This window comes from Panthera leo, chromosome E2 (assembly GCF_018350215.1).
Source record: "Panthera leo isolate Ple1 chromosome E2, P.leo_Ple1_pat1.1, whole genome shotgun sequence".
Taxonomy (NCBI): domain Eukaryota; kingdom Metazoa; phylum Chordata; class Mammalia; order Carnivora; family Felidae; genus Panthera; species Panthera leo.
Window position 1 is genome coordinate 8,616,390 of NC_056693.1, and position 24,368 is coordinate 8,640,757.

The window sequence follows — 24,368 nt, forward strand, 5'->3', positions numbered from 1 at the left end:
TTTTACCAAAACGCAGGGGATTTATTTGGGGTTTGGGCGAAAAATAATCCTGTGGGAGGTGCGGTAGGCCAACACATGAGGCAAGGAAATGAGGTATCTTTGGGGGCAGGAAGCTGGTGACCAGAAGCCTCAGGTCCCGCGGGAGAGGTGACAGCAGATGGGCAGGCAGACATCTGGGTCCCCGGGGAAATGAGGAGGTTGAGGACTCAATGGCTGGGGCGAAAGGGGTTGAACAAATATTTACACACCACAGGGAAGCCTCTGGGGCACTTGAAGGGGTCAGGGCGGGGCTTTGGGAAGGGCGGGGCCTAAAGGTACCGAGCAAGCCGGTCGTAGACTTGGTCCAGGTTTCTGCACAGGAATATGGAGAGCGTCATGAAGCTGAGCTATAGAGAAAGGAGACCTGGTCAGAGAGGTCCAGGGGATGTTGGCGAGGGTGATGGGGGTAGGGAGGATGGGGGTCCCGAGGGAGAAAAAGGGGTGGGGCCAGGGGATAAAAATAAAGCCAGGAGATTTGGGTTGGGGGCGCAGTCATGGGGGGCGGAGAAGGGAGTAGAAGGTGGGTGGGGCTAGAGGGAGAGCTGGGCCAGGTTGTGAAAGATGGGATCAGGGATGGGAATTTGGAGGCTTGGGGTTAGTTACTAAAGATGCGAGGGAGAGAGGGAGGATGGGAAGAAGAATAGGGTGGGGTAGAGGTGCCCAGCTGCGTCTAGCTCAGGTTTGGAGTCTGGGAAGGAGTGCGATCCGGAGATAGCCCAGGGTACTTTATTCCGGAGGCTCATCTGTCTCCCCCTCTCCCTCGGCCTCTAGTTCCACCTCGACCTCCACCTCCACGCTCCCGTTCTCAGGTTGTTCCTCGTCTTGATCCCAAAGCGGCCAGGGCCCCAGGGCCATGGGCAGCTTGAACTGTGGGGACTTGTCCCCCCAGTTGGGACAGGCGTCCGCCATGCCCCAGCCACCCCAGAGACCGCCGCTACGCCGGCTGCTGCTCAGCACACCACAGCGCCCGCCGCCTCCGCCATCAGCCCTGGGACCAAGCCCGGGGCTCGAACCATAGGCGTCCGGCACCTGCAGCTGGCGCTCCCGGCAGAGCACCGTACGCAGTAGTAGCAGGCTCAGCCCCGCCACACTCACCTGCAGGGAAAAGGGAGGAATACTGCAGCCAAGAGCAGAGCGCTAGAACGCCAAGGGAGGCGGGAACGCCTACTCCCTGCGTACAACCAATCAGGGCTCACAGAAGATAGGTCTTGTGCGGAGAGGCAGAAGAGCTTGGATTGGCTGAAGCTCTATCACGCCTGCACCTTTCCCGGAGAATGGGAAGGCGCGCAATTTGGGGGCGGAGCCATCTAGGGATTGTAGGGCTAATCGCAAATAGGGGCGGGACCAAATTACCTCAAGTAGACCGACGCCCAGACAAATGCCTACTATGGAGATGAGGTTGTTGTGCAACCACTTCTGGATGCTCCGCGCGCAGCCCTAGGGATATAGGGAAAGGTTAAAGGTAGGGTCCTCTCTGGGATTCTCCCTCAACCCCGTGCACACTGTTTTCCTTAGCCCAGCCCTCACCCCTCTTTCAGGCACCACCCCGCGTCCCTAGTTACTAGGGTTCTCTAGTCTCCACCTCGTCCGGTCCAACCCTCCTTTCAGCCTTGCTTTTTCTTTTAGGCCCCGCCCCCGCAAACCACGCCCCTTCTGGGGAGCTCCACCCCTCCTGTTGTGCCGCTTTCTCGTAGCCCCACCCTACTTGCAGACTCCTCCCAGGTCCTGCGGCCCCGCCTCCTGGGGAGCAAACCCCTACCACAGCTCTACCCGCTCACCGGCCCCTCCCCTTCCTAGCGGGCTCCAAACCCTGCCCACCTCGCTGTAGATAGCGCTGTTTGCAGGGACCAGGCAAAGGTCTGTACTGTGGCGGGGCCGCGCCAGTGGTCCCAGCCGGCTGAACTGGGGGAAGGAGAGTTTCTCGAAGATGGCGGAGTCGTTGCTCGCCGATGAATTATAGCAGGAGCAGGGCACGCGGTGCATCTCTGACTCGTTGCTGCTGAGGCTGGGGATACTGAGCCAGTCCTGAGGAGAGTTCCAGCCGCAGCATCGCAGCTAGAAGAGGGACAAGAGTCAGAGAGACGTGGACTGGAGGGATTCAAAATGATTTGGGCGTTCGGGGGACTGGGTGGTGTGCATGAGGTCACGTTGGGGAGCAGAGGGCCAAGTAATGGGTGTAGGTGATGGACCACACGCGGGCTAGGCTTGGGGACGTTAGAAGAACTTGGGGTTGGTGGAGACCAATCACGGGTGACATGGGGCTGTGGGAGGAGCTGCAGAATCACGCTGTGGATGGAAGATTGGGTGGGCGGTGCAATTCAACCTCAGGTGGGGAACAGGTGGATGAGAGGTCAGGGCCACGAGAGTGGCCAGAGTGGAGTCTCACGTGGGCCGGGTCCTGTGAGGGCCAGAGTCACCCAGGGTTAGGGAGTGGGGTCACGCTAGGGCCTCGGGGCTGAGGGCGAATTCTTATCAGGGCAGAAACCAGAGCCTCTCCAGGGTCTGGGAGCTGGGGGAAACGACCACACAGGAGTCAGTCGAGTTGCCATCTGGGGACGGGGCCACGCAGGAGGTCGGGTGGATGGATAGGGTTACCCTTAGGGTCCTGGAGCTGGGCGCCCCGGCTTGGTCGGGGCGGAGTCTCCCTGGGACAGGGGACAGGGCTGTCAGAGTGCCAGACCTACAGGGAGGGATGCACGTCCGGGTAGGCGGGGGCTCACCCACCTGGAACTGCACGTAGTCCCAGCTCTCCTCCGCCGCCGACTCCTCCGGGTGCGCGTGGTAGCGTTGGATGGTCTCCATCACGATATCCTTCACCCTCCGCTCCAGCTAAGAGGCTAACAGTGAGGCCGGATCCCCACCCACTTCCCCACCCCCAATTTGCCCCGACCCACTCCAGCCTCTTCTGGGCTTTCTCAGTCCCATGAGGTCCCTGAGCGTCTTAAGTTGGTCTCGATTTCTCACCCAATGGCTAGCTATGTATTTGTTCCTTAAAATCTCTGCCTATCGTGTCTTTGTTTCTCCCACTGTCTCCCACGATCTCTCATTAGGTCTCTGCCTCTTTCTTGGAGCCTCTTCTTTCTCCGCCTGTTTTTCTCTTTTTTTTCTATTTCCCTTTGGATCTCTCTCTCTCTCTTGCTGTGTCTTTCTTCCTCCGTGCCTGTCATCCTCGTCGTTGAGTCTCTTCCTTCGACTCACCTCATCTCTATCTTCTTTGTGTCTGTCTCTGTGTCCCTATGTTTTTCCGTCTGCCTCTGCCCGTCACTATTATTTCTTTGTCCATGTCAGCTCTTGTCTACCTTTGTTTCCGTCTTTTTCAGCCCCCTCCCTACCCCCCTGCCCCCCCCCCCCCCGTCCCCCACAGGAGCTTGGGAGGAGTGGGGGGAGGGGAAGCCAACCTCACCCGGGTCCGCTGAGTGGAGATGAGGATTCCTAGCGTGATCTGCATGGCAAACAGGAGCAGCAGTATCCCAAAATACTGGGGAGAGGGGGGGCAGCAGAGTGGGGGAGATCAGGCTGAGCCCCTTCCTTGGATGTGGGGCTCTATTGGAGGGGGGTGTGGGGAGGGCACTCACCAGGCCCAGCAGGCAGCGGAGCTCCTTCAGGGCCCCCACACAGCCCAGGAGAGCAAGACCCATGGTGAGAATTCCTGAGATGGCCAGGGCCTTGGACCAGATCTGCAGGGGCATGAAGGACAGGCCTGGGGGAGGTGAGAGGCAGTGACATTGGGCACGGTGCTCACAGCCCCAGGTAGCCCCATTCCCCACCCATGCAGCCACTCAACTCGGGAGCAGTATTGGGGGGGGGGGGGCTCTTTCTCTGCGTGTCTGTCCCTGCCACATGTTGAGTCTCTGTTCCTCTCCTTCTGGGATGCTATCTACCCCTCTCTCTGGCACTCTGTTCCTCCTGAGTCACCGTCCCCTCAACACCCTCTCTAGGTCTCTGTTCCCTTCTCTCTGGATCTCTGTTCCTTTCTCTCTGGTCATAGTCTCTCCCTCTTGCTCTCAGTCTCTCTTTCCTCCTTCAGCCCCTCCTCACCCCCAAAAGTTTCAGTCCCATCACTTGGCAGTACATCTGTCACTTAGACCTCCCAAGGGGTAGGGGTGCATGATATCTATTTCTGAGTGCTATTTTCAGGGACACATGGGAGGCATGCGTTCAACGCAGTCCTCAGTACAGGGCACACACTTATTAAACATGAGCTATCAGTATTTCGACTATTACTCCATTATTACTTTCCTATTATTATTATTATTATTATTATTATTATTATTAATGTTATATCTGCTCTTCCATTTCCTTGCTGTGTGACAGCCAGTAAGTGACGTCCCCTCCCTGAACCTCAAGAGAGGGGAAGGTTTGTGGGAGGATCTGATAAGGATCTGCACTACATCTAACATGTAGGAAGTGCCTGAGAAATGGCTATTATCATTTTTATTAGTATTCATATGCACAACTCATTTGCCAGAGGAAGGCACTGAGACTAAGAGCAGTGGGCAGGCTGTGAAGCAGAGTCTGGGACAAGGGAGACCCCGGGATGTCACTTAGGGGCAGACCGGGTCACACTTGCTCCAGGAGGCCCCTCCCAGGAGCCCTGGCCCCCTCACCTACAAAGGACACGAAGCTGGTCTTGTCAATGAGTATCCAGATGCCAAAGCAGAAAATAAGGCTGCCTAGGACCTGGAGGGAGGAGATGAGAATATGGCGGTGGGCAAAGGAGGGGGGGATATCAGGTCAGGTGGCTGTGGCAGGGGCTGGGGCCTGGGCTGGGTAGCCATGTGGCAACTCACGAAGAAGAAGAGGTTGAAAACGAAGAGGAGGTACTTGATGAGGCTGAGGCAGCTGTCCTGGGCCGACATCTTCGCCTAGAGGGGTGGGCAGCCAGAGGGGAGGGACCGAACAGAAGAGGTGTTAGCAGTGGAGGAGAAGGGCAGAAAGAGGCTGTGAGAGAGGGGGAGGGAGAAAGGAAGAACACCGAGAAAGAGGAAGTTCCAGAGGTGGAGCTCCGCCCCCTCCCTCTACACCCTAGAGGTGGCTTTTTTGTCTATCTGGGCCCCTGTCGCCCTCATCTGCCCCACTCAGACACACACCAGTACCTGAGGGGCCTTGGGATTTGTGGGCACCAAGGACACGTTGGGTAGTTCCTCCCAGGTCTCCATGGCTCAGGCTGGGGGACCCGCAGGGACTCCTGATCTACTTGCACCCACCTACTCTGGGCCCCGGGGCCCCAGGCCAGCCCTGGACAACAGCCGACCTCACAGACACTCTGACCTCACTGCCTGCTAAGCTTTGCCATCTCTGCATCCATCTCTGTCCCCTCTTCCTGGCCCTCTGTCTCTGGTCCTCCCTTCTCCGGGTCTCTGTCCTCTCTCTGGGTCTCTGGTGTCCCTCCCCCAACACCTCCCACCTCACCTTCCCGGCATCTACCCTCTCCCTCTCTGGGTTTCTGGCCCCTTCTCTCAGCACGCCTGTCTTTTCTCTGCTTATGCCCCATCCCCGCACCTTGTCATGGCCTCTCTCTCAGAGTCTGCATCCGGTTCTTGACAACAAATGTACACCACGCTGTTCCCATATGCTGGGGAAGGGGCTGGGCACCTGGGGGAAGTGAAAGTGCTTCAGTGCCCCACGTGGGAAGGTCCCTGCGAGTGAGGGGGTGGCCTGGCTGTGCCAAAACACCCAGAGGGGAAGCTGGGTCTCTGCAGTACTTCCTGCTTCTGCAGTGGGGCCCCAGCAGGGTGAGGCTGGGGAGGAGTCCGGATTGAATCTGTGACCTTGGCAGTTAGATCGAGGTCTGCTGTACTTGATGGTCTCCAGCCTCCGTAGTCTCTCCTGTTGGCCCCCACTCTTGTCAAATTGGATTTCCACCGTTGGGGATGTTCCTACCTCTTGAAGTCCATCCAGGCCCTGGGAAACCCGCCCCTCTTAGGGACATAACACCCTCTCTTTCTGAGAGATCTCATCTACCTTTTTTTTTTTTAAGGCTCCAAATGCAATTTATTTTCTTATTAATGTTATCAAAAATCAATTCATGTTAATAGTATTCTGATTTTTGTCTCTGGACTTCCTTTCTCTCTTTCCGGTGTTATTGAGGGATAATTGACAATTGCAATTGTATGTTATTTCAAGTGTCCAACATGATGATTTGATCTACATATGCATTGTGGAATGATTGCCAAGATCAGGATAACATTTTGATCATCTCACATAGTTAACTATTTTTATTTTTTTGGTGGTGGTGAGAACACTTAATAGGTATTCTCAGCAACTTTCCAGTTTACAATACTGGATAATTATCTATAATCGCCATCCTGTATATTAGATCCTCAGAATGTATTTTTTTTTTTAATGTTTATTTACTTGAGAGAGAGTGAGAGTGAGAGAGAGAGAGAGAGAGAGAGCAGGGGAGGGGCAGAGGGAGAGGGAGAGAGAATCCTAAACAGGCTCCATGTTGCCAGCGCAGAACCCTATGTGGAGCTCGACCTCATGAACCTTGAGATCATGACCCGAGTGAAATCAAGAGTCAGATGCTTAACCAACTGAGCTCCCAAGGCACCCCTGAATGTATTCTTTTAACTGAAAGTCTGTACCCTTTGATCCACATCCCCCCATTTCCCCTATTCCCCAGAGCATGATGGTCAGGACTCTATTCTCTGTTTCTATGAAATTCTCCCCCTGCCCTGTTTTTTAATTTTTTAAATTATGTTTCTTTATTTTTGAGAGGCAGAGAGAGACAGAGTGTGAGCGGGGAAAGGGCGGGGGGGGGGGGGGGACACAGAATCAGAAGCAGGCTCCAGGCTCTGAGCTGTCAGCAGAGAGCCCGATGCGGGGCTCGAACTCACAAACCAGGAGATCATGACCTGAGCCGAAGTCGGATGCTCAACCGACAGAGCCACCCAGGCGCCCCTCCCCCTGCCCCGTTTTTAAAATAAGATTCCACATTTCAATGATACCATGAAGTCTTTCTCTGTCTGGCTAATTTCACTTAGCATAATGCCCTCCAGGTTCATCCATGTTGTAAAGGGCAGGAGATATATATATATATATATATATATATATATATATATAGTTGACCTTATATGTGTGGGTATACTTCCTTATTACATTGGTTTATGTGTCTGTTTGTATACCACTTTTTTAAGTTTATTTATTTATTTTGAGAGACAGAGAATGTGCACCAGTGGGGGAGGGCCAGGGAGAGAGAGAGAGAGAGAGAGAGAGAGAGAGAGAGAGAGGAGCCTAAGCAGGCTCCATGCCCAGTGTGGAGCCCTACATGGGGCTCCATCCCACAAACCGTGAGATCATGACTGAGCTGAAATCAAGAGTCAGCACTTAACCGACTGAGCCATCCAGGCTTCCTATACCATTTGTTTTGATTACTATAATTTTGTCATATAGTTTGAAACCAAGAAGTGTGATGCCTCCAACTTTGTTCTTCTTTCTCAATATTCTTTTGGCTATTTCTTTTTCCTTTTTACTGTTGTTATTTACCTTTTCTAAATTAATTAATTAATTTATTGTTTAATTTATATCCAAGTTAGTTAGAATATAGTGCAAAAATGATTTCAGGAGTAGATTCCTTAATGCCCCTTCCCCATTTAGCCCATCCCCCCTCCCACAACCCCTCCAGTAACCCTCTGTTTGTTCTCCATATTTAAGAGTCTCTTATGTTTTGTCCCCCTCCCTGTTTTTATATTATTTTTGCTTCCCTTCCCTTATGTTCATCTGTTTAGTATCTTAAATTCCTCATATCAGTGGAGTCATGTGATATTTGTCTTTCTCTGACTGACTAATTTCGCTTAGCATAATACTCTCCAGTTCCATCCGTGTAGTTGTAAATGGCAAGATTTCATTCTTTTTGATTGCTGAGTAATACTCCATTGTGTGTGTGTGTGTGTGTGTGTGTGTGTGTGTGTGTATATATATATATATATATATATATATATATATATATATATATATATATACCACATCTTCTTTATCCATTCATCCATCGATGGACATTTGGGCTCTTACCATATTTTGGCTATTGTTGATAGTGCTGCTGTAAACATGGGGGTGCATGTGTCCCTTCGAAACAGCACACCTATATGTATCCCTTGGATAAATGCCTAGTAGTGCAATTGCTGGGTCATAGGGTAGTTCTATTTTTAGTTTTTTGAGGAACTTCCATACTGTTTTCCAGAGTGGCTGCACCAGTTTGCATTCCCATCAACAACGCAAAAGAGATCCTCTTTCTCTGCATCTTTGCCAACATCTGTTGTTGCCTGAGTTGTTAATGTTAGCCATTCTGACAGGTGTGAGGTGGTATCTCATTGTGGTTTTGATCTGTATTTCCCTAATGATGAGTGATGTTGAGCATTTTTTCATGTGTTGGTTGGCCATCTGGATGTCTTTTTTGGAGAAGTATCTATTCATGTCTTTTGCCCATTTCTTCACTGGATTCTTTGTTTTTGGGTGTTGAGTTTGATAAGTTCTTTATAGATTTTGGATACTAACCCTTTATCTGTCATGTCATTTGCAAGTATCTTCTCCCATTCTGTCGGTTGCCTTTTAGTTTTGCTGATTGTTTCCTTCACTGTGCAGAAGCTTTTTATTTTGATGAGGTCCCAATAGTTCATTTTTGCTTTTTTTTCCCCTTGCCTCTGAAGACATGTTGAGTAAGAAGTTGCTGCGGCTGAGGTCAAAGAGGTTTTTGTCTGTTTTCTCCTCTCCTCTAGGATTTTGATGGCTTCCTGTCTTACATTTAGGTCTTTCATCCATTTTGGTTTATTTTTGGTGTATGGTGTAAGAAAGTGGTCCAGGTTCATTTTTCTGCATGTTGCTGTCCAGTTTTCCCAGCACCATTTGCTAAAGAGACTGTCTTTATTCCATTGGATATTCTTTCCTGTTTTGTCAAAGATTAGTTGGCCATACATTTGTGGGTCCATTTCTGGGTTCTCTATTCTGTTCCATTGATCTGAGTGTCTGTTTTTTGTGCCAGTACCATACTCGTAATGATTACAGCTTTGTAATACATCTTGAAACCCGGGATCGTGATGCCTCCAGCTTTGGTTTTCCTTTTCAAGGTTGCTTTGGCTATCCAGGGTCTTTTTGCTTCCATACAAATTTAAGATTGTTTGTTCTAGCGGTGTGAAGAATGCTGGTGTTATTTTGATAGGGATTGCATTGAATATGTAGATTGCTTTGGGTAGTATCGACATTTTAACAATGTTTGTTCTTCCAATCCAGGAGCATGGAATATTTTTCCATTTTTTGGTATCTTCTTGAACTTCTTTCATAAGCTTTCTCTAGTTTTCAGTGTATAGATTTTTCACCTCTTTGGTTATGTTTATTCCTAGATATTAAAACATTTTTTTTTATGTTTATTTATTTTTGAGAGAGAGGGAGAAACAGAGTGTGAGTAGGGCAGGGGCAGAGAGAGAGGGAGCCACGGACTCCGAGGCAGGCTCCAGGCCCTGAGCCGTCAGCACAGAGCCTGATGTGGGCCTCGAACCCACAAACCGTGAGATCATGACCTGAGCCGAAGTTGGACGCCCAACCGACTGAGCCACCCAGGCGCCCCTATTCCTAGGTATTTTATGGTTTTTGGTTATTTACTTTTGAGAGAGCAAGAGTGCGAGTGAGGGAGGGGCAGAGAGAGAGGGGGACATAGGATCCAAAGTAGGCTCTGTGCTGACCACAGAGAGCCTGATGTGGGACTTGAACCTATGAACCATAAGATCATGCCACGGGCTGAAGCTGGACTCTCAACTGACTGAGACACCCAGGCACCCCTCTTTTTGGCTATTTCGAGGTCTTTTGTAGTTATGTACAAATTTTGGGACAGTTTTTCCTACTTCCATGAAAAATGCCAATAGAATTAAAAAAACATTTTTTTAAAACATTTATTTATTATTGAGAGACAGAGCATGAGCAGGGGAGGGGCAGAGAGAGAGGGAGACACAGAATCTGAAGCAGGCTCCAGGCTCTGAGCTATCAGCACAGAGCCTGACGCGGGGCTCGAACTCACAAACTGTGAGATCATGACCCGAGCCGAAGTTGGATGCCCAACCGACTGAGCCACTCAGGTGCCCCTAGAATTTTGATAGGGATTGCACTGAGTCTGTAGGTTGCTTTGGATACTATGGACATTTTCACAATATTGATTCTTCCTATCCAAGAACACAGGATGTCTTTCCATTTCTTTCTTTTTCGATTTCTTTCATTGGTATCTTATAGTTTTCACCTCCTTATTGAAATTTATTCCTAGGTATTTTATTATTTTGATGCTGCTGTAAATGGTTTTGCTTTCTTCTCTTTCAGATAGTGTGTTAATGTATAGACATGCAACTGATTTCTGTATTTTGATTTTGTATTCTGTAACTTTACTGAATTTGTTTATTAGTTATAACACCTTTTTGTTGGAGTCTTAGGGTTTCTTATATAAGATTATGTTGTCTGCAAACATAAACTTTTCCTCCTTTCTGATTTGGATGACTTTTATTTCTTTTTCTTGCCTAATTGCTATGGCTAGGATTTCTGGTAATATGTTGAATAGAGGTGACAAGAGTGGGCATTTTTGTATTGTTTCTGATCTTAGAAGAAAAACTTTTTTTTTTTTTTTTTAAATTTTTTTTTCAACGTTTATTTATTTTTGGGACAGAGAGAGACAGAGCATGAACGGAGGAGGGGCAGAGAGAGAGGGAGACACAGAATCGGAAACAGGCTCCAGGCTCTGAGCCATCAGCCCAGAGCCTGACGCGGGGCTCGAACTCACGGACCGCGAGATCGTGACCTGGCTGAAGTCGGACGCTTAACCGACTGCGCCACCCAGGCGCCCCAGAAGAAAAACTTTTAACTTTTAACACTGAGTATAATGTTAGCTGTGGGCTAGTTACATGTGGCCTTTATTATGTTAAAAAAATTGTTTTTTAGGTTTATTTATTTTGAGAGAGGGAGAAAGACAGAGAAAGAGGGAGAGACTCCAAAGCAGGCTTTGTGCTGTCAGCATGGAGCCTACCTAACATGGGGCTTGATCTCACAAACTGTGAGATCATGACCTGAGCTGAAATCAAGAGTTAGATACTCGACTGAGCCACCCAGGTGTCCTTAGCCTTTATTATGCTGAGGTACATTCCTTTTATACCTAATTTGTTGAGGATTTTTATCATTAAGGGATGTTGAATTTTGTCAAATGCTTTTTCTGCATCTATTGAAATTATCATGTGATGTTTATTTTTCATTCTGTTAACATGCTACATCATATGTGTTGATTTACCTATGTTGAACCATATGTATGTTGCATCCCAGTCATAAATCCCACTTGATCATGGTGTGTGAGCCTTTTTTTTTTTTTTTTAAATTTTTTTCAACGTTTTTTATTTATTTTTGGGACAGAGAGAGACAGAGCATGAACGGGGGAGGGGCAGAGAGAGAGGGAGACACAGAATCGGAAACAGGCTCCAGGCTCCGAGCCATCAGCCCAGAGCCTGACGCGGGGCTCGAACTCACGGACCGCCAGATCGTGACCTGGCTGAAGTCGGACGCTTAACCGACTGCGCCACCCAGGCGCCCCAATGGTGTGTGAGCCTTTTAATGTGGTGTTGAGTTCAGTTTACTGGTATTTTGTTGCGGACTTTTGTATCTATGTTCACCAGGGATACTGGACTATAATCTTCTTTTCTTGCAGGGTCCTTGTCTAGCTTTGGTAAAGCTGGCCTCGTAAAATGAGTCTTGAAATATTCTTTCCTCTTGAATTTTTGAGAAGAATTTGAGAATGATTGTTGTTAATTCTTCCTTAAAATGTTTGGTAGAATTCACCCATAAAGCCATCTGGTCCAGTACTCTTATTTGTTGGGGGCTGAATCAATCTCCTTGCTCATTATTTGTTCAGATTTACTGCACGATTCAGTCTTGTAAGATGTGTATTTCTAGCAGTGTATCCATTTCTTCTAAGTTATCTAATTTATTGGCATATAATTGTTCATACTAATCTTTTATGATCATTTGTATTTCAGGGGTGTCAGTTATTAAATCTCCTCTTTATTTATAATTTTGTTAATTTGAGTCATTTGTCATTTTTTGTCTTAGCTAAAGATTTTTCAACTTTTGCAGCACGTGGGTGGCTCAGTTGGTTAAGTGTTGGACTTAGGCTCAGGTCATGATCTCACAGCTCATGAGTTTAGGCCCCACATCAGGCTCTCTTCTGTCAGTGCAGAGCCCACTTGGGATCCTTTGCCTGCCTCTCTCTGCCCCTCCCCACTCACGCTCTCTCTCAAAAATAAATAGACATTAAGAAAAAAAGATTTTTCAATTTTCTGTTTTCAAAAAACCAAATCTTAGTTTAATTGATCCTTTAAATCGCCTTTCTAGTCTCTATTTCATTTATTTCTGCTGTAATCACTATTATGCCACCTTCGTGCTGAGTTTGTTCTTGTTTCAGTTCCTTGAGGTGTAATGTTAGAACACAGATGCAAAAATCCTCAACAAAATACAGTACTAGCACACTGACTTCACTCTTTTACATTCTTATTTCTCTTTTTCTCTCTCTTTTTTTCTCCTCTGACTGGATAACATCAAGAAATATGTCTTCAAGTTCACAGATTCCTTCTACCTTGGTGGACCAACCCTGGGTGATGCCCTCATTCCCATACAGCCCATCAGTTCCTAAGCCAATACATCCTGTGTCTTGATTCTCTACGTTCTCTCCTTCTCTCTGTCCTCATTGCTTGGGCTGGCTCAGGACTTGCTTTCCCATCTGGACCCAGACCTCAGCCTCCTCCATTCTCTTAGTCTCTCCCCTCCAGTCCACTCCCTACGTGGCCTGAGAGGATCTTTTGAAGCCCAGACCTGGATTATACAGCCCTATGTCCACATCTATTAGGACACAGATTTACCACCCCTCATCCCTCAGCAGCTCTTCTAAGCCATCATTAAATCTTCTGTGCTCTACTACTAATATACAGTTCAAATTCACTCACTTCTCTCCAAGGCCACTATCCTAATCCAGGCTGTATTATTTTCCATACAAATAATTACAATTGCTTCTCTACTGATTGTAGGGTGTGGATGGTGACACTCTGCCCCTGCCCCTAAAAAGATATGTGCATGCTGGGGCATCTGGGTGGCTTAGTCGGTTGAGCATCCAGCTTAGGCTCAGGTCATGATCTCACGGTTCCTGAGTTCAAGTCCCTCATCGGGCTCTCTACTGTCAGTGCAGTGCCCGCTTCGGATCCTCTGTCCCTCTCTCTCTGCACCTCCCCCACTCATGCTTGCTCTCTGTCCAAAATGAATAAACATTAAAAAAAAAAAAAAAAAGATATGTCCATGCCAAGGCAATACTGAAAAAGAAGAACAAAACTGGAGGTATCATAACCCCCAATTTCAAGATACACTACAAAGCGGTAGTAATCAAACCAGTGTGGTAGTGGCACAAAAATAGACACATAGAGCAATGGAACAGAAGAGAGAGCCCAGAAATAAACCCATGATTATATGATCACTTAATGTTTGACCAAAGAGGCAAGAATATACAGTGGGAAAAAAGACAAATGGTCCAGGAAAAACTGGACCACTTTCTCCCTCCATACACAAAAATAAACTCAAAATGGATTAAAGACCTAAACGTGAGATCTGAAACCATAAAAATCCTAGAAAAGGACACAGGAAGTAATTTCTCTGACATGAGCCATAGCAGCATTTTCCTAGATATGTCTCCTGAGGCAAGGGAAACAAAAGCAAAAATAAACGACTGCTACTACATCAAAATGAAAGGCTTCTGGAGAGCAATGGAAACAACCAACAAAACTGAAAGACAACCTACTGAATGGGGGAAGATATTTGCAAATGACATTATCTGGTGAAGGGTTAGTATCCAAAATATATAAAGGACTTCTATAACTCAATAAAAAAAAAAACCCAAAAAATAAAAACAAAAAAAACCCCAAAACAGAACAAAAAAAAATTAATCCAAATGCAGAAGACATGAACAGATACTTCTCCAAAGAAGACATATAGATGGCCAGCAGATACATTAAAAGATGCTCAACATCACTGATAATTAGGGAAATGCAAATCAAAACCGCAATGAGATATCACACCTGTCAGAATGGCTAAAATTAAAAACACAAGAAACGACAAGTGTTGATGAGGATGTGGAGAAAAAGAAAACTCTGTGCACTGTTGGTGGGAATGCATCCCCACTGTTGGTGGGGATGCAGCCACTGTGGAAAATGGTATGGAGGTTCCTCAAAAACAAAAACAAAAACAGAATTACCATATGATCCAGCAATTCCACTACCAGGTATTTACCCCAAAGAATACTAAAAACACTAATCTGAAGAGATACGTGCATCATTACATTTATTGCAGCATTATTTACAATAGCCAAATTAAGGAAGCAGCCGAAGTGTCAATTGATAAGTGAATGGAAAAAGAAGATGTGAGATATGTATACAATGGAATATTACTCAGCCATAAAAAAGAATGAAATCTTGCTATTAGCAATGTCATGGATGGATCTACAGGATATAACGCTAAGTGAAATAAGTCAGAGAACGACATAGTTGCTCAAATATGGAATTTAAGAAACAACTGAACAAAGAAAAAAAAGAGACAACTCAAAAAATAGACCCCAAACAATAGAGAACAAACTTCTGGTCACCAGAAGAGATCTGGGCAGGGGGATGGGTAAAACACGTGGAGATGATTAAGAGTACACTTATGATGTGGGGCACCCGGGTGGCTCAGTCGGTTGGGCATCCGATCATGATCTCATTGCTTTTCGGGTCCGAGCCCTGCGTGGGGCTCTGTGCTGACAGCTCAGAGCCTGAAGCCTGCTTTGGATTCTGTGTCTCCCTTTCTCTGCCCCTCCCCAACTTGTACTCTTTCTCTCAAAAATAAAAAAAAAAAACATAAAAAACAAAAAAGAGTACACTTATGATGAGCACTGAGTAATGTATAAAATTGTTGAATCGCTACATTGTACATTTGAAACTAATATAACACTGTATGTTACCTACGCTAGAACAGAAAAAAAAAGGATATGTCCATGTCCTGGAATCTGTGAATGTGACCTTATCTGGCAAAAAGGGTTTTTCAGACGTAATTAAGGATCTCGACATGAGATCAACCAGCATTATCTGAGGGGGCCCTAAATAAATCTAATGGTAAGTGTCTTATACTGTAAGAGACACACAGGAGAAGACAGAGAGACGAGAATGCCAGGTGAAGGAAGAGGCAGAGATTGGAATTATTCAGCTGCAAGTTATTTTAGGAAACTCTTTGACTATGGCTCATCATTTGGCCTTAGTCCAGGGAACGTAAGAAATTTGGGGTTTATTTGGATCCTCAGAAAGACTTAACTTGAAAAGGGGCAGGGTTTCATAGGTTCAGGAGAGGAGGTGGAGAGAGTTTTGGAGGAAAAGGGGAGTTTGTTGAAAGGATTAGAACCAGGGAGCAGGGGGGACAAAGGAGGTGAGGACTGTGCAGAGGAAGCTGGCACCAGAGGCAAGGCCTGAGAGCAAGGTGGATGCTATGTACTATAGAGACAAAGAAGGGCGGGGAGGAGGAGAGGAGGTAAAGAGGCCTTAGAAGACATTCTGACTTCTTTCAATTGTTTAGTTGCCTCATTTAATTTAGAAATAGTACTTTGTGATGTGATTTGAAGTTTGGGTTAGAGAGCGAACAGCCAAGAAAGAATTCTTGACATATTTTTGGTGCAAAAAGGTGATTGTATTCCAGCACGGGGATAGGACCCGTGGGCAAAAAGGACTGCTTTGGGATTGTGAAGAGGGACTGATTATATGCTTTTTAATTAGTGGGGTTTAAGGATTGCATAAGTCTCTAAGGAATTTGGAAGCATGGCTTTCAGGATCTTGAGGGGCTAGCTGCCGTTAAGATAAGGTTACTTTTACTCTTTAAAAAAAATTTTTTTTAATGTTTACTTATTTTTGAGAGAGAGAGAGAGAGAGAGAGAGAGAGGCAGGCAGATACAGAATCTGAAACAGGTTCCAGGCTCCGAGCTGTCAGCACAGAGCCTGATGCGGGGCTGGAACTCAAGGACTTCAAGATCATGGCCTGAGCCAAAGTTGGACACTCAACCGACTGAGCCACCCAGGCGCCCCTACTTTTGGTCTTTAATAAAACATACACATTAAGGCATTAAGGCAGCCATGAGTTCCTTGAGGAATGTCATGCTCTGTATGTTTCAGGTATCTATCAGTGGGCTGCAAGCTGTAAGGAAACTTAGCTTTGGCTACATTTCTCTCATCTTTGTTCATTTTACAAAGAGGTAAACAGAATCCTGAAAACATCTGCAGGCCTCAAGCTACTGTTTACAATAGGCATCCCATACAGGTTTTTGCTTCTTTTACAGCTGTAGCTCTCCAATTTAATTTTGAATAATAAAAAAAGTTTGGAGAGATCAGAATTTCCCCATGATTGCCATTGGGAGTTCTAAAATACCTTCTGTCAAGTCGTTCCATTTCCTTGTAAGTGTGCCAAAAAACCTGCCAGAGTCCCAGAAGGGGCAGGGCGACTTCAGAGCGTTTTGATGCCTGGGAATCCCAGTTCCTAGAGGTTTCTCTTTAGAGCAAAGAGAAAAATTCCTAGATGGCACAGTTGGAATAAGAACAGCCCAGTTCCAAACAGGAGGGGGAATGAAGTCCAAAAGAGTAGTCTCAGGGAGGACAAAGCCTTAAAACAGATGCCCAAATAAATCCTGGAGTGCTCAAATCACGAAGAGTGAAGTTGAAATCCAGGAGAAAACACCTTCAAACTCGCGGGTCATCAAGAAAGCAGTAAGCTCAGGGGCGCCTGGGTGGCTCAGTCGGTTAAGCATCCTACTCCTGGTTTCCACTCAGGTCTGTGAGTTGAGCCCCATGTCCAGCTCTGTGCTGACAGTGCAGAGCCTGCTTGGGCTGTCTCCCTCTCTCTCTGCTCCTCCCTCACTTGCGCTGCTGTCTCTGTCTCTCTCAAAATAAACAAATACACTTAAAAAATATCTAAAATAAACAAAACTTGTCAGTTATTTTACCAGCAAAAGTGAGTTGTTATTGGTCCCCGCCCCGAGGAATAATAGAGAATTGCAATTCAGGACAGACAAGTTAGGGCAAAACCACAGTCAAGTCCAAGAAAAAAGGAGAAAACTACTCTTTGATAGAGGAAGGCGGGGAGCTGGGAGGGCTTTTGTGAATAAAAGTCTATTGGAACGAACTGGGAGTCTGAAGTGTAGGGACTTGCATCGGCTGAGTTGTGAAAGTCTCTCATTGGCTGGGGTGTTGCTGGGTAGGAAAAAAACTTTCTTCCTCCTGGTGAGATAGCACCGTAGTCACTGCCAAGGTAGGTTTCTTCCTGTCGGGTCTACAATTGACTGGAGTGGCAGAGTGTGAGAGCTCCCCTTGCTGGCCCCCAGACTCAATTTTAGAGAGGCTACCCTTCATTAATATTTCACGTCTGCAATCCCAGTAGGTTTCTGAGCTCTCTGAAGGCAAGGTCCGTGTCTGTCCTGTTGGACACATATTTAAGCTTTGGATAGCAGTAGGGGAAGCTTAACTAAACACCCTAAGTTTGAAAGCAAGAGAAATGACTGGGAAGAACAAGCTTCCCACCTCACCCACATCTCCACCTCACTCAGGGGTGTGGAAGCAAAGTTCATGCTTCAGACTCGGGATACGGCTAAAAGCTTGGCTTCAGCACCACGCGCAGTGGGGAGGGCGTTGGGTGCCTGGTCCAAAGCGGGAAGAGACGGACGCGAGGCCCGGCCAGGACGATCGCGCAGGAAACTGAGTGGGGAAGCGGCTGGAGGGCGCGCGGCGGCACGCGCGTGCGCAGTGCACGCAGGCGTGTTAAGAGTTTCGGAGCGGAATCCTCCGCGGGGTCGAAGGGGGCGGGTCGGAGGGCGGGGCGCATGCGCAGAGGAACGGCGGGAAAGGCTGCACCTGAGGCGGAGCGAGGCGTGCGTCGCGAGCTGGCCTGACGAGGCCTGGAGGGGCCTGAGATGTTCGGTAGGCTTCTCGGCAGAGGCGTCTTCACATTCATTTTTTTTCACAGACTGAACAGACCGGAGAGCCCGGGGGTCTCCGGGCTGGGGTGAGAGTGACAGCCCCAGGGAGGCCTGAAAACTCAGAGATCCGGCATGTGCGAAGCTGGGCGTCACTCCTGAGGCCCGGGGTCACGGGATTCCCCTGGACGCCCCGGGCTCTGAGGAGCTGAGGGATCAGATAGGCCCCGAGGGGTCCCTCCTTTTTTTTCCGCCAGGACCCCGCGCACTGTCTTCAGCCCCTTCGCGGTCTGAATCTGACTTGGGGCCCCGTGCTCACGGGACTCGGCCCTGGGTCCCCGCCGTTTGGGGAGACCCAGCGGTTCAAGCGCCTGGACCGCGGAAACCCGGGCCAGTCCCACCATCCATCGGCCTGTTAGGGACACAACCCCTGCTCCTTGAGGAACCTGCCACCCGCTCCCTCCTTTCCTCTCCTGAGGTTGTAGTTCCAGGAAGGAGGGCCTCCGCGGGGAAGAGGCGTTTCTGGGGGACCCTGAGTGCCCCCCCCCCCCCCCCCAGAGGCCATGGGCCTGGAGGAGCGGTTGTCGCGAATGGTGATGTAGGTGATCACGCGTGGCCCCTCACCCCCAGGGCCGCTCAGCCGGAAGGAGGGGGTCTGCCGCGGGGCCAGGGGGCTTCACAGGTGGCCAGCTCTCTCGCCGAAGGGTCCAGTTTCCCCATTTGCCAGAAAACTCGTTTTAAGGAAGACCCTTTTGGAATGTGTTTCAGAGAGGTGGCTGTATTTTTCATGAATACAATTTTCCTTTCCTCTCCCCCAGGGGAGCGGAGAGTCCGAATCAATGTCAACAGCATGGGATTATGAGAATCGGAAGTCCTCCTGGTTATTTTGAGGTATGTTACATTTCAGCTGCTGGCGAGATATCTAGTTGTAATGAACATTTGTGCTTTTTTTTTTTTTTTTTTTTAATTTTTTTTAAGTGGGCTCCATGCCCAAGGTGGGGCTGGAACTCAGAACTCTGAGTTTAAGAGTCTCATGCACTACGGACTGAGCTAGACAGCCCCGCCCCCACCCCCTTTTTGGAACATTTGTGCTTTTTTTTTTTTTTTTTTTTTTTTAATTATTTTTGACAGAGAGAGAGCGCGAGCATGGGAGGGTTCGAAAGAGAGGGAGACAGAATCCAAAGCAGGCTCCAGGCTCTGAGCTGCCCAGCCCAGAGCCGGAAGCAGGGGCTCAAACCCACAAATTCTAAGATCATGACCTGGGTGGAAGTTGGATGCTTAATGGACAGCCACCCAGGTGTCCTGGAATATTTGTGCTTCTTAAGAGAACTGCCACCTTTACCTACATGTCTCCAGCTTCCTCAGCTTGCTTAACTTTTGTACAAATTGAATTAAGATTTCTCTTTCTGTTTACTTCCTACCCGCTAAAAGCATACATGTTCATATCGTTCTGTTTCTTTTTTTTTTTTTTTAAGATTTTTTTTTTTAAGTTTATTTATTTTTGAGACAGAGAGAGACAGAGCATGAACAGGGGAGGGTCAGAGAGAGCGGGAGACACAGAATCGGAAGCAGGCTCCAGGCTCTGAGCCATCAGCCCAGAGCCCGACGCGGGACTCGAACCCACGGACCGCGAGATCGTGACCTGAGCTGAAGTCGGACGCTTAACCGACTGAGTCACCCAGGCGCCCCACGTTCTGTTTCTTAAAGCCTGTTAAATAAATCACTTTTAGAGGTCTGTTCCCTGCAGATTTTTTCAAACTTTTCCTTCATTTTTAAAGTTTTTAAAAAAATTTACTTAGAGAGAGCGCACACACAAACATGGGAGGGGCAGAGGGAGAGGGAGAGAGAATCCCAAGCAGGCTCCGAGTTGTCAGCAGAGCCTGAGCTGGGGCTCAGTCTCACCAACCATGAGATGGTGACCTGAGCTGAAATCAAGAGTCCCATGTTTAATCCGCTGAATCACCCAGGCATCCCTTTCCTTCATTTTGCTTTGCTTTGCCTTTCCTTTCGTTTTCTTTCTTTCTTTCTTTCTTTCTTTCTTTCTTTCTTTCTTTCTAAGGAAACCAATTATTTTATTACTTTTGGCTAATGATTCTAATATTTGGAATCATTTGCATTTGTCATCTGTTGTTTCTGTCCGTTCTCACTAGTAGTGCCTTTTTTTCCTTATGTGCTATGTATGCTTCTTGTTCTGGACAAATTATTTTTTTTTAAGGTTCTATTTTTAAGTAATCTCTACACCCAATGTGTGGCTGGAAGTCACAAACCCAAGATCAAGAGTTGCATGCTCTACTGACCGAGCCAGCCAGGCACCCTGACAAATTATTTGTAGGAATAACTTAAGGCCTGAGAATGAAGATGTCTTACTCCAGGGAGGGTTCCGATTTATTCTGCAAAGTACTTAGGGGCACCATTAGTCTTGTACTACTTATACTTAATTTGGGAAGGGGGTTGGTATATTACTGTGGTTTTAACTTGGATTTTTCTGATGACATGATGTTGAACACATTTTTCAGATGTGTATTGGCCCTTCATATATCTTTCTTTGTGAAATATCTTTTCAAATCCTTTATCCATTTTTTAATTGAGTTGTATCTATTTTTATTAAGTTGTAGGAGTTCTTTCTATTCCCTAAATACAAGTCCTTTGTCAGATATATATATGAAGATCATTTTCCCTTAGCCTCTGGCTTGCTTATTAATTTAGAAAATTAATCAAGTCTTTTGATGAGCAGAAGTTTTTAAATTAAAAAAAATTTTTTTTAATGTTTATTTTTGAAGGAGAGAGGCACAGCATGAGCAGGGGAGGGGCAGGGAGAGGGAGACACAGAATCCGAAGCAGGCTCCAGGCTCTGAGCTGTCAGCACAGAGCCCGATGCAGGGCTTGCACTTACAAACTGTGAGATCATGACCTGAGCTGAAGTCGGACGCCCAACCAACTAAGCCACCCAGGCGCCCCAATGAGTGGAAGTTTTTAATTTGGTGAAGTCTAAATGAATACTTTTTATGATAATTGTATTTTGTGTCCTGTCTATGAAACTTTACCTACTCCTAAGTCATGAACATATTCTATTATATTTTCTTTTAAATATTTATTTATTTTTGAGAGAGAGGGCATGAGTGGGGGAGGTGCAGAGAGAGAGGGGGACAGAGGATCCGAAGCAAGTTCTGCGCTGACATTAGAGAGCCCAATGTGGGGCTTGAATTCGTGAACCGTGAGATCATGATCTGAGTCGAAGTCAGACATTCAACAGACTGAGCCACCCAGGTGCCCCTCTTGTATTTTCTTTTGAATGCTTTATAGTTTTAGATTTTACATTTAGGTCTGTGATTTATGTCAAAATAATGTGTGTGTATGGTGCAGAGTAGGGTTTGGGTTTCATTTTTTTTCCCCCATATGGATATCTAGTTATTCTAGAAAGGACTTTTCCCCCTTCAATTGAATGTGTTTGGATTCTCTGTCAAGAAACAAAAGACCAATACATATACTTACGGGTCCGTTTTTGAGTTACATTGTTTGACTTTTGAATGTTAAATCAACCTTGCATTTCTGGAATAAACTCCATGCGATCATTATTTATTATCCTTTTTATATATTGCAGGATTTGCTTTGTAACATTTGTAGAGGATTTTTGCATCTATGTTTATGAAGATACTGGTCTGAAATTGTCTCTTTTACTAATATCTTTTTCAAGTTTTGGTATTTGGGTCATAGACTTATAAAATGGGTTGGGAAGTGTTTCCTCTTCTTTCCTGGAAGTACTTGTGTAAGGTTGGTGTTATTTTTTTCTTTCAATATTTGATATAATTCACTAATTATTAACTGTTTGGGCCTGGAATTTTCTCTGTGGGAAAGGTTTTGATAAGAAATTCAACTTATTTAATGAAACTGTACAGATTTCCCATTTCATTTGATTGCAGTTTTGTTAAGCTGTATTTTTAAGAAATTTTCTCATTCATCTAATTTGTTAAGTTTATTGGCATAAGTTTGACATCATATTTTCTTATTGTTTTAATGTCTATAGCATATATAGTGATAACCTCACTATCATTCCTGATATTGGTGATGTGCATGTCTCCTTTTGTCTTAATCTGTCTAGGGGTTTACCAGTGTTGTGATCATTTCAAAGAACCAGCTTTGGCTTCTTTACTTTTTGCTATTATCTGTTTTCTACTTGTATTTATATTTTTCTTTGTTCTTTTTTGGATTTATTTTGTTCTTGTCTTGAAAGCTTTTTGTAAGACATTGATTTGAAACCTTTTTTTCTAATAACAGGATGTAAAGCTATAAAATTCTCTCTAAGCATTGCTTTTGCTGCATCCCACAAATTTTGATATTTTGTATTTTTATTATCCTTCAATTTAAAATACTTTATAATTTCTTTGTGACTTATTCTCTGACCTATATATTGCTTAATAATATATTCTTTAATTTCCAAGTATTTGCAGCTTTCTTACACATCTTATTGATTTCAGACTTATTTATGTTGTAGTCAGAGAACAGACCCTGTGTGATTTCAATCCTTGTAAATTTATGGGTACTTGTTTTATAGCCCAGCTTATGGCATTGATGAAGTATGTGTATTCTGTTTTGTTTTGTTTTGTTTTGTTTTAAGTGGGTTTTAAACCCAGAGTGGAGCCTAACTTGAGGCTTGAGCTCACAACCTTGAGATCAAGACCTGAGCTGAGATCAAGAGTCTGTTGCTTAATGGACTTAGCCACCCAAGTGCCTATTTGGGGGTTTTATAAATGTCAATTAGGTCAAGGATGCTTGTAGTGTTATTGGATCTTCTATATCTTTACTGATATTTTGGTCTTCTTTTTCCCCATCACTTACTGAGAAAGAGTGTTAACTTCTACCATGATTGTGGACATCATGTAGCCTTTAGCCTTTGTAAATTTTTGCCTCATGTATTTTGAGATTTGTTATGTTTGCATATATTAGTTGTCTTCATGATGAATTGACATCATTTTTTATCATTAGTAAGTATCCTTCTTTTTTAAAAAAAAATTTTTTTTAACGTTTTATTTATTTTTGACACAGAGAGAGACAGAGCATGAACGGGGGAGGGGCAGAGAGAGAGGGAGACACAGAATCGAAAGCAGGCACCAGGCTCTGAGCCATCAGCCCAGAGGCCCGACGCGGGGCTGGAACACACGGACCGCGAGATCGTGACCTGAGCTGAAGTCGGACGTTTAACTGACTGAGCCACCCAGGCGCCTCAGTAAGTATCCTTCTTTAAATCTGATAATACTCTACCTCAAAGCCCATTTTATGTTACATTAATAAGGTCACTACAGCTTTCTTATGCTTCATTTGCAGGATGGGTCTTTTTCTATTAAGCTACTTTCAATCTATCTGTGTTTTTGACCTTAAGTTTCATCTCTTCAGAAGCTTATAATTGGGTCTCTTTTATTCATCCTGACAATCTTTGCCTTTTATTTAGTTATTTTTTAAATTTGTGCCTTTTAATTGGAATGCTTAAACTAAAAACGTTTCCTGTAATTATTGACATGGTTGCATTTTGGTCTCCAATTTTCTGTTTGTTGATTTTTTTTTTTTTTTTTTTTTGGATAGCTTGAATCATTTTTAGTATCCATTTTTATTTATTGTCTTAGTAGCTATAACTCTTCGTAACATTTTTTAGCAGTTTTTCTAGGGATTATAATTCATACTACTAACTTTTTTTTTAATGTTTGTTTTTATTTTTGAGAGAGAGAGACAGACTTGAATGGGGGAGGGGCAGAGAGGGAGACACAGAATCTGAAGCAGGCTCCAGGCTCTAAGCTGTCAGCAAGAGCCCTATGTGGAGCTTGAACTCATGAACCGTGAAATCATGACCTGAGCCGAAGTCGGACACTTGGCGCCCCTAGACTTAACTTTTTATCTCTGTTGTGTTTCCCAATTTTTTTCCTTTTAACTAAAGGTATTGTGCCACAGGCTAGTTTCTCTACCTAATTTTTTCTTCATCTCGGAACACTTGTGGTTCAAATTAATGCTTCCTGCTAATGCTGTGGTGGCACAATTTGTCTCAGGGAGAGACCTATTAACTCATTCACATTTTCTCTAAAGTGGCTCACACATTGGCTCACAGATTTTTGCACCCTCTGGGATACAGCTTCTGGAAGCTGTTGGTTCATTGGAGCAGAAGGGCTTTGGAGAGGGATTCTTTTTCTCTCCAACAAGCTGCCTGGAAAATTATAACTTATTTCCTAAAACATTAAACGACTTCATCAGGAAGGATCGATGTCAATTAACCCCTTAGTGACTACAGTTTGATCCTGTCTGTTGTGTATGTAGCAGGATTTTCTCCATTGTTTAAAATTTAAGTTTTAGTTAATATACAGTA

General features: G+C 45.7%; 2 protein-coding genes and 1 long non-coding RNA gene across 9 annotated transcripts in view; 2 read left to right on the plus strand and 1 right to left on the minus strand.

The window, feature by feature from the left end:
* On the minus strand, positions 1 to 5,663 carry CD37 (CD37 molecule). 6 transcript variants are annotated; one of them, XM_042918838.1, is made up of 10 exons: positions 5,136 to 5,447; positions 4,830 to 4,904; positions 4,647 to 4,719; positions 3,615 to 3,739; positions 3,443 to 3,517; positions 2,764 to 2,868; positions 1,858 to 2,094; positions 1,393 to 1,476; positions 319 to 386; positions 1 to 213 (listed from the first exon to the last, which is right to left on the minus strand). In XM_042918838.1, exons 1-10 carry the CDS (start codon positions 5,196 to 5,198, stop codon positions 207 to 209), a joined length of 912 nt encoding a protein of 303 aa, XP_042774772.1. In that variant the 5' UTR covers positions 5,199 to 5,447; the 3' UTR covers positions 1 to 206. The 6 variants fall into 6 exon arrangements, with proteins under 6 accessions (XP_042774772.1, XP_042774771.1, XP_042774769.1 ...); XM_042918837.1 differs by lacking the exon at positions 1 to 213 and having other exon boundaries at positions 309 to 386; positions 5,136 to 5,457; XM_042918835.1 differs by lacking the exons at positions 1 to 213; positions 319 to 386; positions 5,136 to 5,447 and adding exons at positions 750 to 1,134; positions 5,542 to 5,663.
* Positions 5,664 to 17,941: 12,278 nt separating this feature from the next.
* Positions 17,942 to 23,102, plus strand: LOC122209134. 2 transcript variants are annotated; one of them, XR_006197463.1, is made up of 3 exons: positions 17,942 to 18,023; positions 18,838 to 18,910; positions 23,063 to 23,102. It is a non-coding gene; the product is annotated as an uncharacterized LOC122209134 (long non-coding RNA). The 2 variants fall into 2 exon arrangements; XR_006197462.1 differs by lacking the exon at positions 23,063 to 23,102 and adding an exon at positions 19,530 to 19,545.
* A 101-nt stretch (positions 23,103 to 23,203) lies between these two features.
* The window catches only part of LOC122208364 (orphan sodium- and chloride-dependent neurotransmitter transporter NTT5-like), a 55,034-nt gene continuing 53,869 nt past the window's right edge, over positions 23,204 to 24,368 (plus strand). Inside the window, exon 1 of the mRNA XM_042919347.1 lies at positions 23,204 to 23,243. The gene's annotated coding sequence lies outside the window, so the exon portion shown is untranslated. The remainder of the gene's footprint in view (positions 23,244 to 24,368) is intronic.